Source organism: Brassica napus, chromosome C1 (assembly GCF_020379485.1).
Source record: "Brassica napus cultivar Da-Ae chromosome C1, Da-Ae, whole genome shotgun sequence".
Lineage (NCBI taxonomy): Eukaryota > Viridiplantae > Streptophyta > Magnoliopsida > Brassicales > Brassicaceae > Brassica > Brassica napus.
In genome coordinates this window covers 19,425,939-19,443,193 of record NC_063444.1, presented here as the reverse complement: position 1 = coordinate 19,443,193, position 17,255 = coordinate 19,425,939, and the positions used below count along the sequence as shown (strand labels likewise).

Below are 17,255 nucleotides of genomic sequence, written 5' to 3'. Positions count from 1 at the left end.
TATGTTTGGTAAATAAGGATGTATCTTTGGGGTCTTCATGTTTATGATGAGCTAAATGCATCAATACTCAAAGCAAAGAAAAATGTGCATTTGAAGAACAATTAAGTGTTGGATGGATTTTTCTATGTATTTTAGATTTGGCTTATGGAAGCGAACCCAAACATTGACACTTTGTTGGGTAAAAAGATCAGGCATCATCAAATTGAGATGTCGGAATTGGATAGGAGCTGAAAAAATATCTTATCATGATATCAAATACACAAAATACGGTTGAACCTGGATGAACTCGGTTAAACCATTACTCTCAAAGACTTATTCGTTCGGTTGCTGGCCCAGTTTTTAAAGCATTGAGGTTTTTCAGTTCATATTAAAAACAAAACTTTGATTTACTTATTATTCTCCAAATTCTCCCTTAAAACATAGCTAAAGGGTAACACAAGAAATGCAAAAAAGAAGAAAAAAAAGACTTAGACAAGAGTCCCGCCTTTGACGTACTCAGTGAAAGCCAAGGCCACGAGGCCGAGCATGGCGAATCGACCATTCCATAGCTCGGCATCTGACGTCATAAACCCTTTGGACTTTGACTCTGCCCTTATTCCCTTGAACAATGGAATCATCGATGCCAACGTTAGCAACGCCGTTGTTCCTAGAAACCATCCGACTCCACCGTCGGAGATTTGAGCAAACACGTTCTCTCCCTTCGAAAGCTCCACCGCAATCGCCGCTACGAACCCTACCATAGCGAGTCTCCCGTTTATTCTTTCGGGCGCTGGACCGCTAAACGCTAAAAGATCTCCAAACTTCGTACTCACCTATAAAACAATTGACAAATCATTCAACCCACACTTGCATAATGAAATTATGATATTATCGTATTAACGACTTTTATTCCTTTATTTTTTTAATAACCAAGATTAATCTCTGAAGTCTACCGTATGATATTCTTGCTATTTAATATTCAGTTAACCATGACTAAAACACAATAAAGAAAATTCGATCTCCAAAATCTAATATAAATTCTTCGACCACCATGAGTTGATTAAGATATTAATGACTGATCATTAGATCATACCTTAGGCTTGCTAAGTGGTGGAGGAGAATACAACGGCGTCTGAGGTGGAGTGGCCGAGGTTGAAGGCAGAGGAGATTCTTCCTTGATAGGATCGTCCTTAAGAAAGGGTTAACGCAACGAATGGTCAGAATTTAAAAAAAAGTCAAACAAGTAACGTAGGGAAGATTTGCTGTATAATAGGATGCACTGTAATTACGTATATACCTGAAGGATTCCTATTGGAGAAGACTTGGTTTGTGTTTCTCATGTTGCGAGAGCCCCATCCACCGGAAGGAGCGGCGAACACTGACAGCATGCTAAACGACGCCGTTGCCATTTCTGATTAGATTTGTACAAGCGAAAGACGGAGTAGAAAGAGAAGTAGTGAATGAGATAGACTCAGGATCAATCTAATTTATAGAGTGGGTAAAGGTGAATGATAGGTCCAGTATTTTTCTAAATTTTTATTTATTTATTTTATATGGTAAATTTATTTTCTTTTTGTTGTACTATCATGATGCCACCACAGTTGGGAGAAAAATAGGAATGATATCATTTATTTTTGAAAACAGGAATGAAATCATTTGACATAGAAGAAAATTTGAAACCATCGAATTCTGAGCTAAATCTCGATGTTCCTACTAAAGAGATATTATCCATCCTTGTTTAGTTATGGAAAATTGGAAAAATGAGACACTTTCGACTTAAGTTTGTCACTCTAATATTTTTTCTAAATTTTTTGTCTCTTTAGAATTTTAATTTCTGTAAAATATATAATATTCTAATTTATTTTCTTAATACAATTTATAAAGTAAAAAAAAAAACACTACAAAAAAACATATTTATTACAAGGGTCATATTCCTTGTTAATTCGTTGTAATAGAAGGGTTACAACGAATTAACAAGGAATAGCGTTTCGTTGTAAAACGTCCGTCGTAATGCAAGATTCGTCGTAACTTCCATGTAACATTTACGACGAAATAAATTCGTTGTAAAAGCGAAAGAGAGTATTTCGTCGTAGTTTCGTAGTTACGCTTCATCGTAAAAGACTTGTATAGTTTCCTTGTAAAGTCGTCTTTAAATACTTGTACAATTTACGACGAATTTACAAGTCTTTTAATGTAAAGTCCTTGTAATAGTTACGAGGAATTTACAAGTATTTCCTAGTAAATTTCCCGTAAAGATTACGAAGATTTTACAAGGAAGTACTTGTAAAATCCTCGTAATCTTTACGAGAAATTTACATCTCATTGTCGTATTATTATATTATTATGAAATATTCAAAATAAAAATATATAATTTATAAAATAAAATATTTTTTTAAAAAAATATAAAAATGTCATAAAATAGTATTCAAATTAATAATAGAAAACAAAAAAATTGAAAAATAAAAAGCTAAGGGAGAACGCCGTCGAAGTAGTTGTTGGAGGTGTTTCTTCATGGAGAGTCTCGTACTTCATCTATGGGTTCCGTCTCGAAGAGTAGGATGAAGTCGTCCTTGTGGCTTCATTGATGGAGCTTATTCATACCGTCAGTTCCATCTTTTTAGGAGCCACCTTGAAAAAAGAAACATATTTATATAATTAATTACATAAAATTATAAGAAAATAAAATATATTTATTTTTTTAAAAAAAATATCTAATCAGTCGTTTAAATGCCTCAACCTAATATTTGAATATAGTTTTGTTACCTAAAATTACCACCTAAACTAACCACCTAATCTAATTAACTAAACTAACCACCTAAACTAACCACCTAAACCTAAATTAATATTAAAAACAACATACCTTTGAGAGAAGGAGAGGAGTGGTTTGAGATGAATGAAGGAGGCATTCCTCATTCATGTGTCAAGTTTATATAAGAAAACAACATTCCTCGTAAAGTCGTCGTAATTTTACGAGAAATCTACCAGGCCCGCGTTTTTAGTGTTACGAGGAATCTACCAGGTCCGCGTTTTTAGAATTACAACGAATTTACAAGGAATATTTACGACGAATTTACAAGGAAAATTTTACGACGACTTTACAAGGAAAGCTTTACAATGAAATTACAAGGAAATCATTACAACGAATTTACAAGGACACATGTATTACGAGGAATCTACTAGGCCCGTGTGTTTTCTATTACGACGAATTTACTAGGACTATATCTGAAACCCCAAAAATCAAATCCCTAAACCCCAAAATCACTTATCTATTTACACCATATCCTTTTACCACATCATCCCCTTTATCATATTTTTTCTTAAACCCTAAACTCCAATTGAATCCTTAAAACGCAAGTTATAAGTACTATAATCAAACAACCATTTGATAGCAAATAATCAAATTATTATGTAATCTCTAAACCGAGGGTATGAAATGAAGTTAACTTGCTTGAGAATGCTTACAACAAAATCAGTTTGGTAAAACAGCTTAAACACGTTTTCACCAAAAATAATGGTAACATGTTTCGTGAAAAAAAATCTTTGTAAAGTTACAACGAATTCACAAGGAAAACATTACAACGAATTTACAAAGAAATAATTACAATGAATTTACAAGGACACATGTTTACGACAAATCTACCAGGCCCGCGTTTTTAGAGTTACAACGAATTTGCAAGGGAGCATTACAACGAATTTACAAGGAAATCTTTACAACGAATTTACAAGGAAATGATTACAACGAATTTACAAGGACACGTGTATTACAAGGAATATACCAAGCCCGTGTTTTCCATTACGACGAATTTACTACGACTATATCTGAATCCCTGAAAATCAAATCCCTAACCCCCAAAGTCTCTTACCTATAACCTCATATCCCTTTTACCCCATTCCCCCATTCTCCCATTTATCCTATTTTCTCTTAAACCCTAAACTCCAATTAAATCCTTAAAAGCCAACAAATAATTATTATAACCAAACAATATACACTTGCATTAAGTCTTAAACTGATTTATATATTTTTTAAAAATATTTAAAACATATATTACATCATTTTGAATCATTCGAGTTTTCAACAATATCAGTACAATGATTATCATCGCTTGCATCGAACTCTTCTTCACTTTCTTCATCCGTCATATCGTCGAAAAGATCTTCATATTGACGGTTATCCAAATCAATTAGAAGGATGTCATCAGTTTGTTGTTCAGATACTTCCACTTCAGTGATACACACTTCTTCTTGTAAAAGTGATTCTTCTCTAGCAACTATTCGTTCACGAGGTGTAACTTTGATAGCAGCTAATCAAGTTATTCCAAAATCTCTAAACCGAGGGTATCAGTTTGGTAAAGCATGCTTAAAATATGTTTTCACAAAAATTAATGGTAACATGTTTCGTCGTAAAAGCCTTGTAAAGTTACAAGGACTTTACAACAAATTTTCTCTTTCCTCGTAAAATCGACGTAAATTTACATGTAAATTACCACGAAACATTTTCCTTGTAACTTTACTACGACTTTACGACGAAATTCAGTTTTGTCGTAAAATCGTAGTAATTTTCTTGTAAATTTACGAGGAATATATTTTCTCGTAATTTTTCCTCGTTATAGGCATGTTTTCTTGTAGTGAAAGAGATTCATCGGTTCGCTAAACACAATCCATCGGTTCATTCTAAACTCCTAAATTTTAGATAAACACAATCCACTACCCTCAGAAAATTGAGATAAACACAATCCATCTATTTGATAAAACAAAATGCAAGGGTTCGAAAGAGATTCAGGAGAAGATCTCCAACAGCTTTCGTCCATGGCCACGATCCTTTCAATTCTGGGTTTGAGCTACCAATATCTACACTGGTAACAAGGTCCCAACTGTGTATCGACTCGAGCTCCGTCGTTGCAGCCACCGTCGCTTCACCGTGCTTTTGGTCGCCATCAACTTCTCTCACCGGAACCACCACTTCCATGTCATCTCTGCCGCTGCACGGGCTCGTCTTCTCCGTTCAAGCAGTCACAGCCCGAGAGCATTGAATCGAGCAGGCCACACCTTCACGCATCGCTCGATTGGTTCTCTTGGATGTTCAGTTCGTCGTTTGGACCAAGCCAGATGGATCGAGCATTTGTCTTCCACATCGAACGTTCCAAACCACGAAAACAGACATGACTAAATTTTAATATATTGCACACTTGGCCCCTAAGATTAGTTCCTTTCTTATTTTTTCCCCAGAAATTTTATTTTTGAAAATTAGTCATCGATTTCGCCCCAAAACTCTTGGTTCAGGGAAATATCTTTAATGTTCGCCCCAATACTTTTAAATTTACGGAAATATCTTTATGATTTCGCCTTAAACTTTAATGTTCACTTTTGACTCTATTATATGAAAATACAATATATACAAAACTCAGAAATTAATTGTAGAGCAATCCAGGATTTGTTTTAATTTTTTTATTATACTTTCTAGTATATAAGCTAGTATACATATCAAAGTAGCGTGAATCATATGTGGTATAGTGGTTTGTGTGTATAATTTTCTCTTGAATAACTCGGGTTCGAGTGGAGGAAAGAACAATTTTGATGATTTTTTGACTTAAGAAAGAATATACTCTGCGAGATTTAGATTAGATTTCGTGTAGAATTAGGAAAGTACATCTTTAACCGAATATGAAAGTTTCCATATTTTCCGGATTTGCCTAGAATATGTGTATTACCTTACGCAGAATACAGTAGAGTAGGTGGGAAACATATTATTTCTTTAGGCGTCACATAAGGTAAAAGAAAGAACATGTTATGGCACATAATCTAGATAAGGTATATTATTGAGTTGTGGCTATATATCGCCATCAAGCTGTAGGTATACTGAAGACATCTTTCTTGATTATAACGTTTCGAAATATAGCTTGGTTAGAATATATAAGAAATGCTAGTTTACGTTGTATACCCAAGATATATCTATGTATAAAACTTAGTATATGATTTCTAGACTAAGTAGATGACCATAATGAGTATTCTAACTGTAGCTAGAAGATAAAATAAAATATGATTTCACTTTTAAAAAAAAAAACTTTTAAACATATATATTGTCATACTTATGTTTCCAATAGTTTTCATATTTTTTAACATTTTTAAAATTTAGTTTACTATTTTAACCATAAAAGAAGAGAAAAAGTTGTCCAGAATTGCCAAAAATATCAGAAGTTCTATTATGACAAATAAAAGTTCAAAGTGTCCAATTTTTCTAATTTTTCCTTTAGTTATTCTATACATGAAATCGTAGAAGTAAAAATAATATATATGCATTTGAATTTGAACGTTAAACAAATAAAAACACGTAGGAAATAAAACATTTGAATTTGAACGTTAAACAAATAAAAACACTTAGGAAATAAAATTTGAAAAAGAAGAGGAAAATGAAGTGGGGGATCTTGAAGAAGCCACGTCTAGTTGAAAAGTGAAATCGAATTGACGACGTGGCTTGCTTCATCACACACACAAACATCTTACTTGTCGTTTTAATATTGGCCAAGCACGTAAAAGGAGTTATCCTACAGTATTGAAAACAAAAGCCTCACAAAATTTCACTCTCGAATGTTTTTATTTCTGGTAGTTTTGAACGAGAGAGGTCGCATTCATTTTTGTATGGAGTTGGAACTTACTCAACTTCATTATGGCAGACCCATGATGACTCCTTTTGGTCTTTTCTGTTTCCCATTTACAGCTGCGTGCCCAAATCTCCTACGTGCTCTGTCTTTTTTTTTTTTTTGTCGTCTTACCCATCTACGCTAGATCAAGTGGAGAACAGACGAGCCGATCCTTCAAAGAGCATCTCCATTTATCAGGGTCTGATATATATGGAAAAAAATATAACATTTTGTCCTTGCATCATTTGCTAACCCGTCTGCCCGGCCATTCTGACTTCGAGGAATATGAGACAGTCTCACATCCCCGAAGTCATCCTGTAACTTCTGGAACACCTCGATCTCTGTCGCGAATGCTGGCCAGTCCATCGGGTTTGTAGTCATATCCACTATGTCTGAGCAGTCCGTCTCAAACCGTACTGAAGTAATCCTTCTGTCTCTCATACATGAGGCTGCCCAAAGTAACCCTTCCATCTCAGCATGCAAAGCTGAGAGGCTCATGTTACACGCCCGTAATCCGAAGTGTTCTAAGCCTATTTGATTCTTGAGACTCCACCCTAGGCCACTGACACTGCCAATATGGATCCATGATGCATCAATTTGACAAGTAGGGATTCGGGGTATCCAAGGGGGCACTGTCTCAACCTCTGTAGTAGGGGGATCGTCATGATCCTCATTTGCTTCCTCCTTTTCGTTAGCCTTCCTCTAACATTCTGCCTCAAGAGACACATGTTGGAGGGTGTCAATGGGAGATACGTCCTTCCCATTGAAGAGTTTATCGTTCCTCGCCTTCCAAATGTACCAACAGATCCATCGGAAGGTATCGAATTGTGGTCTCAGAGGAGCCACCGCTTTTCTCTTCCAAAACAGGAAGTTTATGTTTTGATATATGGATGTACTCGGGAAGTAACCCGGAATGGACGGATAGTCCGATAAAACCCAAACCTGTAGAGCTGGTGGGCATTCAAAAAGAAGATGATTAATCGACTCCACTGGACCAGCACATCTAGGACAACTTCTATCGGTGCCCAGGTGTCTATACATGAGCCTATCTGTCGTCGCCACACAACCCGAGATAGCCTGCCACAAAAAATGTTTTATCTTACTCGGGGCCTTTATCTCCCACACATGGCTCTGTAGGCTCGTGAAACTTGGTTCTACAGTCCTTTTATGTGAAAGACTCAACTTGGTCGATCGAAGTAGGTCATAGCCGGTTTTTACTGAATAAACTCCAGATTTTGTATGGTTCCAAACATATCCATCCGGAGCACGAGAGCGAGAAGGTTTCAGCCCAAGTATCAAAAAGATATCATCTGGGTGAAAAAAATCCCGTAGAAGTTGTATGTCCCACTCTTTGGTATCATTCCTAATGAAGGACTGAACAAAGAGTTGGGGTAGCATGTATACAATGTGGTCGGCGGGTCTAGGTGGTCGAGCCACTACATCTGGAACCCAAGACTCACTCCAAACCCTTGTATCTTGACCCGTACCAATTGTTTTCCGTAAACCCGATATGAGTAGAGGTTTTGCTGCCATGATACTACGCCATCCATATGATGGTGAGTATGTATGCTGATCTTCCAAGGGAGAAGTGTGATTATAGTACCGTCCTTTTAAAACACATGCTAATAAGGAGTTCGGATTATGAATTAGTCTCCACAATTGTTTTGCAAGAAGCGCAATATTGAAGTCATGGAGATCTCGAAACCATAGTCCCCCCGAATCTTTGGGGGTACAGATCTCATCTCATGATATCCAATGTAAACCTCTGTTGTTCTGTTTTGAGCTCCACCAAAAATTAGACGTTGTTCTCTTTAGTTTACCGGTAATGCCTTGTGGAAGCAAGTAACACGACATCACAAATGTCGGAGCTGCTTGAGCTACATATTTGACTTGAACCTCTTTTCCTCCTTTAGAAAGGAGTCTCGATGACCAATTGTTGACTCGCCCATTGAACCGATCTTGTACAAAGGAGAACACTTTCATCTTTGAGCCACCGATTTGTTCTGATAATCCAAGGTATATCCCCATGCCTCCTTCTGAAGAGAAGCCTAAGACATATTTTATATCTTGCTTCCGAGAACTCTCCACTCGGTTTCCAAAAAACATTGATGATTTTGACGCATTTAGTCGTTGTCCAAATGCCTTCTCATATATATCAAGAATGTCCATGATCTCCTTGCATTGGCTTAATTCCGTCTTACAAAAGAAAAGACTGTCATCTGCGAAAATAAGATGAGAGATCCTTGGGCTCGCCCTAGCAACACGTAGACCTAAAATCTTCTTTTCCGCTTCCGCTCCATTCAAAAGTGAGATCAACGCCTCCGTACACAAGATGAACAAAAAGGGGGAGAGTGGGTCTCCTTGTCTTAACCCTCTCCTTGGTAGGAGTCGCCCTCTTGATTGCCCATTGACTAAAAATTGATATGTGACCGACGTGACACAACACATAATAAGGTCAACCAGTCTTTCATCAAAGCCCATCTTCAGCATCAAAGCTGCTAACAAACTCCACTCCACTCTATCGTAAGCTTTAGTCATATCTGTTTTAATAGCCATGAAGTCTTCCCTACATCGTTGGTTCGTCCGTAGGGCTTGAAAGTTTTCTTGTGCTATTAGGATGTTGTCAGTAATCAAACGTTTTGCCACAAAGGAGGATTGTGTCTCCGAAATCAAGCGCGGGATAACTCTCTTAAGTCTCTTGCAAAGAAGATTAGATATAATATTGTAACTAACATTACAAAGACTAGTAGGTCTGAACTCAGTCATGTCTCGAGGTTTCTTCTTTTTCGGGATGAGACAGATATTTGTCTGATTCAATAATGGGTCGAAACTACCTATTGCAAAGAAATCTCGGACAAGTCTAATAATGTCTTTCCGCATTTCCCGCCAAAATTTCTAAAATAATTTACTAGTCATGCCATCCGGACCGGGTGCTTTAACCGGGTTGATGTCGAAGAGAGCTCTTCTAATTTTTTGTTCCGACGGTTCCTCTAAAACTAACCTATTGTCGGTACCGGACACCTTTTCTGAGATAAAACGGAGGGAGGCGTCTAGCTCCGTCGGCAAAGAGGTAGAGAAGAGATCTCGAAAGTATTGAACAGCCACGTTCTCTACTTCGATTTCACTCTCTACCAACTTCCCATGTTTGTCTTTTATGCTTATGATCTGACTATCGGCTCTTCATTGTTTTGTAATGGCATGATGAAATTTGGTGTTTCTGTCCCCATATTTGTGCCACTGGTCCCTAATTTTTTGTTACCAAAAAGTATTTTCTTCTCGAAAGACCGAAATCAACTGTCTTCTCAAATCCTCCAACTCTTCTGTAGAAGAATTGTCATCATCTTGAGCAAGATCAATTTTAGCTTTTAATTCTTCAATCAATACAGCGGGGTTTGTCGGATTATTCTACTTCCAAGTACTAATCTTTCTACGACATGAGGTAACTTTTTGATAAAAATTCCGGACTGGAATTTCATCAAACGGTCCCCATCCCGAGATTACCGCTTCTTTGAAACCTGGTTTTCCAGTCCACCTCTTGTCAAACCTGAAACTCTTGCTTGTTCTTCGACCATTAGACTGAATCCGTGCTAGGACGGGTCTATGATCAGACCCCCATAGTTGTAGATATTCCACAACAGTATGAGTAAATAAAGCGGCCCATTCTTCATTTTCCACTGATCTGTCTAGTTTGCATTTGCCTTTTCCGGATCGCCTTTTTCCCACCCACGAGAATGAGTTCCCTTTGTATGGGAAATCAAGCATCCCACAATTTTCTAACATGATTCGTAAAGGGAGAAAAGAGCTCTCTAAACGACGTCTTCCTCCCCTCTTCTCGTGGTTTCCGGTGATCTCGTTGAAATCTCCAATCATGAACCACGTTTTACTCTGGTTTGTACTCATGCGTGACAATCGTTCCCAAACTAAGTCCTGATGTCGAACAACAAGGTCTCTATAAAAAAAAGTCATAAAAATATCATGTCCTTCAAATCTTGTTTCAATATCAATCATGTGTTTATCCGCATACAAAATAGAAACCGAAGGATCATTCATATAAAAAAGTGCTAGGCCTCCGCTTCGACCAACCGGGTCCACGGTACAAACTTGGTCATATCCAAAAGAAACTTGCGCATCTTGCGAGAAAGTCCGATTGTTTTTAGTCTCCGATAAAAATAAGAACTTGGGTAAAAAACAGTGAAATAATTCTCCAAGATGTTCCTTAGTCAAGTCGGCTCCCGCCCCTTGACAGTTGCACACAATTGTGTTCATCTCGGGATTTTTGGTGGCGTATGTCCCACCTTTGCTGGTTTATTTGTGTTCTTCAAAAGGGCTTTAGATCTTCTTGTGCCATTTGAGCTTGACGAATGGGCTTTGGGGGACTAGGATCCAGACCCGGCCCACTCTTCTCACCTTTGAGTTTTGGTAAGTTACGGCCCAGAAGTAGATTCCTCTTCCTCAGAGACACGCTTTGAGTTAAAAATCTTGGGGAGCACTTCTTCTTCTTACAAGATGACGGAGACGGTTCGACCGGCAGTGTCTGATGATGGTGACTCTTCCTCGGTGACCTCTCCTCACCGGCGCAATAAACAGGTTCCGCAAATTCTGTCTCCAGATTTCCACCCTCCAAGCCATCGTTCTCCTCTGCAATCGGGAGCTTTGTCATGTCCACCTCCGACGCACTCGTCTTCTCCAACTGAGGTGAGTCCTCTATTAAGAGATCATCCTCATCCATCAGATCATCCTCATCAGCGTTAAAATTTGCACCGTTAGTTATCCAATCATCATCTTCTAGGATTTTCTCAGTATTCGGATCCTCTACCTCTTGATTCTTCATCTCATTGCCCAAATCAGACTGCACCTCAATCGATTGCTCCATTAGTCCCTCTTCCTCTAAAGTTTGTTCATACCAGCTTTTCCTTTTTTCTTTCTCAGGATTGGCAGACACTGCCGGTATGATAGATTTCTTCAAAGATTCAGCATGAGGTGATTCTCGCTCAAACCTGAGACTTTTTTTTTGCAGAGCTTCCCACTTCAGATCTAGAAGCGTCGAACAGGTCTGCGACTTTGCCTTTCAGTTTTTGATCATCGGTAGATTTTCTTTGAAGTGTATGTCTGAAAGGTCTTTCTCTGATATGTTCAGGCGATGAATTGGTGAGTCGGGCCACCTAAGATGGAGCAGATACCGCTTTTTTCGGTTCCTTAGCCATGGCAGTAAGATGAGCCCGAGACTTTTCAGGTGCCCGCTCTCCTTCGTCCCTTCTTTTTGCAACTATTTGCTTGTTTTCCATTTTTCTTTCCGCCTCTCTGTGTTTGCTTGATGCAAAAGACTCTTCGTATCTCCTCTTATTGTAGGTTTCATTAGGTTTCTGTAATTTTTCAAGATCACGGGGTGCTTGACGGGGTTCCCGTCGGTAGTCATCTCTCGGAGCATAACAGGAGTCAATGCGCTTCCACACGCTATCCTTGTTGTCTCTTTGAGGTCTCTCTCCTGGATGGTTGTCTTAAAGGTTTGATGTCTTCTCATCATTGGTAAATCGTTTTGAAATCTCTTCATATCGCATTCCTTCCTTCCTAATGAAACCACTTTGCTCTCTAATGGTTTCTTTAGCCAACAGTCTCTGTTTTCTTTCTTCTTCAGATAGCAGGGGACAGTTTTCAACTTCGTGGGAGATGAGATGACAGTTGTGACACCAACAGAACAAGTTTACATATTCGAAAGAGACTGGGACTATTTCTCCTGAGGGGATTTGAGCACGAAGAGAGAACTTTAGTGGTTGGTCTCCATCGATCTCGACTTGGAACTTTGCCGCTCTCGCATCAATCTTTCCAACAAGTCCGAGCTTTTTCCCGAAAGTGTAGAAGATCAGGTCCATCCAGAAGTGTGTTGGTATCCCCGTCACACAAACCCAAAAGGTCATGGTGTTTGGGAATGAGTCACCAACATGAGGAGCCCATCTCTCAAGAGAAAATGACCACTTATTAAAGTGGCAGGGGCGCTTACTTAAAACCTTCAGGAGGTCAGCCTCTGAATCGAAATCGAATTGGAATCTGTGGTTTCCAAGGTCTACCCCACGAACGCGACCTTCCACGTCCCAGATACTGTGTCGAGGGAGGAAGGCTATAAGAGCTTCCACATTGCACCTCTCCTTGTTGAAAATCCTACCAACCAAGCTAAGGTGATAACGAGCAATCAACTCAGAGTTGTCTACGTCGGGTAAGATTACCAAGTCGTCGTCTTCCAGAATTTGTTTGTTGTTCATTTCCAAGTTAGCAAATGTTTGAGACATTTTAAAATTTCAGACAGTAGGGAGAGAGAAGGCTGTAGATCTGAGCTTTAAACGGTCAGACAAGCTTGAGTATGAGAAGAAGGGCCGTTGACAGAGCTTGAAACGCCTTTAAAAATCTTCCTTTGTAGGAGCTAGGACCTATCAAAGGAAGCGATAGAACAAGAGAAGTGCATGAACTGGGCTTGTCTACAGGTTGTAGAAAGGTTTGGATATAGAGCCATGGTTGCAGAATGGACACATCTGAGGTAAGAGTTTTAAAAACCTTCCATACATAGTGTATTTCCATTTTGTTGGTTCTTCACTTGTTTCACGCACTTGAGTAGATTACGATGGAGATAACATCGGTGGGAAATGAGACACAACGAAAGAAATAGTGAAAAAACGTCGCCGGAATAACTAGATCTAGCTTTCTCCACCGTCCGTACAAGGTTTCAGCGGAGGGGCTTCATTCTCGAGAGTGTGGTTGAGCTGTATTGGGAATCATGTCTGGGAGCTTTTGACTTTTAGGATTCTCTACTGTGATTGTCATTACGTGCACTGTCTTAGAGCCTTAATAATTAAGAACACAAATTTTTATACATTGAACAATATTTGAAGGGAAACTAGACCTAATAACCAAAAAAACAAATTTACTAACTACCCAAAACCATTCCCTCTCTCCTACTTTCTCTTCTATTTCTCTCTACCCTTTCTCTACAAATGTAATTTCCAGTTTTTTTGGTTATTGGGAAAATAAGCCTATATTTGAAGTATCACCCATAAAGTTTAGTATTTTACCAAAAATCTCAATCACTGTACATATGGTATACACATTGAAATAATTAGATATCCTGCTAAGATACTTCTTAGCTCTTATCCGAATTTCAATCATTTTGTTAAGCATGAATTGTTTAATTAGTTACATGTTATAGTTTCTAATGCTTGCTTCAACATAAAATACAAAAAAAATATGACCATATATTTTTAGAGTGTTTAGAGTTGAAGGATATGAATAAGCCTTGTTCGTTTGCATGGGTGACATCAGACCAAAAATATAGGTCCTCCGATTTACGACTTGCGAAGAACTTTGTTTGTAAAGACTCCAAAGAAGGTTTTAGCAAAGCCGAACAATAAGGCTCTGATGCCCATAAGCTAAATAACGTTTCAAAGATAGTAAACTTAATAAGCACGGAGAAGACAAGAACACACAAAAGCATTTGTCTTTGAGTGAAAACAGAGTGAAAGAACTTTGCTTGTAAAGACTTGATATAAAGAGTGTGATTCTAGTAGATTCTGAGATGATAAATAATGGAAGCCTAAACTTGTTAAAAAACCCTCCCCCTCGGTGTCAAGATTTTTTTTTCTTACTTTGCTCTCTTTTCTTAGTTCAAGTAGTTTGTTCTTTTCAGTTTACGAACGTATGACACCCGAGTGAAAATGAGTTTATGCTAAAAAAAAATTGTAACAGAGTTTATGCTAAATTAAGAGACTATTTATTACATTTAAACATAATAAAGTTAGTTCTTGTAAAATAGCAATTGAGTTGCAGAAAAATACCTGAAACTTATAGTTGCCACTTGTGAGCTTAAAGGTTTATGATACTCTTTCAATAATTAAAGTCATTGAACAACTTCATTAACTTGTTTTTAACACTATCTTTTTATCTTATTAGAATTGTTTGAAACTATTACATTATACAAAAATCGACCTACAAAGAGAAAGCTAATGACTTTTTTACATAAAAAGTGGAGATAATCTTTAATACAGTAGTGATATCATCAGATTTTTATTTTAGAGTTTGAAGTAAATATGTAGATTTTCCCGCATCCATATTAGCACTCAGACTTCTATACCTTTTTTGATGATACAACAATTCTCATAATATATATATGCTTTCTATTGTCTTTGTCAATTCTGTTTAGTGTTCATTTTAGGAAGCTAAGATGAACAAATTGAAAAATTTGAAAGTAAAAGATGAACCAAAACAACCCAAAACTCTAACGGAATATTAGAGCTAGAAAACAAAACACCAAAACACAAAAGCCCAAAAAACTCTTAAGAATCCTGTGCTAAAAACAAAAACTTCTTTAGCTATTGTCGTTGCTGCAACAATGCATCAGATCCATCCATACCATTCAGAAGACCAGTTTTTAACTCTCTGCGTACTATTACAATGATTTCCAATGAAAAATATCTCTAACTAAATCTAAAGAACGCCAAATTATCACAGATGCAGCTGGAAACCACCAAGGAAACACCACCACCTTCAAATCTGTCAAATTGAGAACTAAATCCACGCATAAAGCTTCACCATATATAACATACAATAGTTTTTAAACTATCATATTAAATCAAATTCTCTGAAAATGATTAAAAACAAATAAAAACAAAATGTTAGGGCTTAAAAGCCACATACGTTGACCGACAGAAGGAACAAGCTCTAGGACTGCATCCGGGATAATTCGGTGTTAGCCCATAACATTCTCTTTTTCAGTTGTCCTTACGGCCCATGAGTGCATATGAGGGTAGGTCGACCCTCTGAATTCTTATTTGCACATGTTGAACGTGGACTCCTTATACCACCAATAAACTGACTCAACTACGACATTTTCCACGCTTTTTACAAGATGAAGCATATTGTCGTCTATTAAATATATTATTTGGTTAAATTATTTGTTGTAAAGGATGGATGAACACATGATTTCGCCGTCAAAAAAGAAAGGAAGAAGTCGACAAAAAAAATAAACAAAGAAATCAGATATGGTTTGCGCCTTTACGTAGTTTCCTGGTAGCTCAGGTCAACAAGGTCAAGTCAAAAGTGATGAGCTCTCCATAATGAGTCGACAAAAAAGTGATTAACAAATACAGCATTCTACACAAATAGAGGCACCTTTTCTTGAACCGGAAATTTTTTCAAATGAAGAAATACTATATTATATAAGTGAAACATTAACTAGAGAAATAAGAATATTGGTGATGATATCACATGGACCTTCACGTGATTCTAATAATCAATTTTTCCTGGTTGGTCGTCAGATAGTGCTGGTGGAACCTCGACGGATTCTTGGATAAAATTCGATTATACATACAAATACCATTGGGGTCCTAGCTCATTATTATTATTATTTTTAAATTGTTTGTCTTGCCAGATAAAAGTTTATATGGTTTATATTAAGACTGGACAAATTAGTTGGAATCAAAATACCATACCGAACCAAAATTACCTAGTACCGAATTTAAACAAGAGATCATAAATTTCCACGTTCAAAAATAATAAAAATTTCTAACAATATTTAAAACATTTTACGTATTTCAAATGAAAATCAAATATAGATCCAAAGCATAATGTACATTCAAAAATTATATTTCTTGTATTAGTTTAAATTTTAAAAATTAAATTATATTCATCAGTTCAAAATTTTAATTAGTTTATTAAAATATCAAAACTATTTGAAGTTATCTGAAATTATTATTTAAATCATCCAACATTATTTTAAAATATTAATACTAAATGAAATTTAACTTTAGTCTATATTTTAATTATTCAAAAACTGAAATAATATGTTGTTTATTTTTTCTTATTCCTTGATTTTCAATTTGTTATCCGAATTAACAAAAATATATATTAAATTTGAAAAATATCCAATTTTTTTTTAAAAATCTATATATATATTTGTAATAATATAAAATTTTAAAAGAAAAACTCTAACCAAACAATAACGGACAGATAAATACTCATATGCTATATTATCACATTTTTTGAAATAGTCGATAAAAACTGAACGTATAAATAATTAAACTAATAAAAAATTGTAATTATACAGCAAGATTTTTTATATTTATTAAACATATTAATCAAGTATTCATCATTAAATATTCTAGTTAATTTTAAGATAAAATAATTAAATTACTCAATGTTTTATGCCATAATCAAACAAAGATAAAATTTGACTAACTTTAACTTTAATATTTCAAAAATGCATTCAGACCTATAATCACTAATATCTAATTATTTTAGTTATTTAACAGTTGTTTACATTGTTCTTTACTTAGGAAACTCATGTATTCGTTAATTATAAGCTCATGTTTTTAATCAAAATTATGAATGGTAATAGTGTCCTTGGATCTTTATTCAGTTTTTGCTGCCATAAGCGACGCTGTGGTGCCGTGCCACATTTGACGACCTCTTTCACGTGGCAGAGAAAATTTATTGATAGTCGAACGAGTCACTGACTTGAAGCCACAACAACAAAAACACAAATAAAATAGCTAGAAATAATCTAACCAATCCTTGAAATCTCCGCCGATACTTTAGTGCTCACGACAATATGAAAACACAAATAAGATGTTGGTCTAGTAGCAAAGGACTGTCTAA

The 17,255-nt window shown here is 36.5% G+C and overlaps 1 protein-coding gene and 1 long non-coding RNA gene across 3 annotated transcripts; one reads left to right on the top strand and one right to left on the bottom strand.

Annotated features, from left to right (window-relative positions):
• Nucleotides 1–361: 361 nt before the first annotated feature.
• LOC106372735 (early light-induced protein 2, chloroplastic) lies at nucleotides 362–1,469 on the bottom strand. 2 transcript variants are annotated; one of them, XR_001274781.3, is made up of 3 exons: nucleotides 1,277–1,469; nucleotides 1,073–1,168; nucleotides 362–812 (listed from the first exon to the last, which is right to left on the bottom strand). XR_001274781.3 is itself a non-coding variant. In XM_013813018.3 (3 exons), exons 1-3 carry the CDS (start codon nucleotides 1,386–1,388, stop codon nucleotides 468–470), a joined length of 570 nt encoding a protein of 189 aa, XP_013668472.1. In that variant the 5' UTR covers nucleotides 1,389–1,454; the 3' UTR covers nucleotides 362–467. The 2 variants fall into 2 exon arrangements, 1 of the variants encoding a protein (XP_013668472.1); XM_013813018.3 differs by having other exon boundaries at nucleotides 1,260–1,454.
• A 9,853-nt stretch (nucleotides 1,470–11,322) lies between these two features.
• LOC106370771 lies at nucleotides 11,323–13,477 on the top strand. The gene is made up of 3 exons (XR_001274375.3): nucleotides 11,323–12,828; nucleotides 12,915–13,146; nucleotides 13,225–13,477. It is a non-coding gene; the product is annotated as an uncharacterized LOC106370771 (long non-coding RNA).
• Nucleotides 13,478–17,255: the final 3,778 nt, after the last annotated feature.

Excerpts from the sequence above, each read along its gene's own strand:
- LOC106372735 (XM_013813018.3), bottom strand. The coding sequence starts at position 1,388 with ATGGCAACGGCGTCGTTTAGCATGCTGTCAGTGTTCGCCGCTCCTTCC. Across the intron at positions 1,169-1,259 it reads CAGGTATATACGTAATTACA|GACGATCCTATCAAGGAAGA; the intron begins GTGCATCCTATT and ends CCCTTTCTTAAG. Across the intron at positions 813-1,072 it reads CACCACTTAGCAAGCCTAAG|GTGAGTACGAAGTTTGGAGA; the intron begins GTATGATCTAAT and ends ATTGTTTTATAG.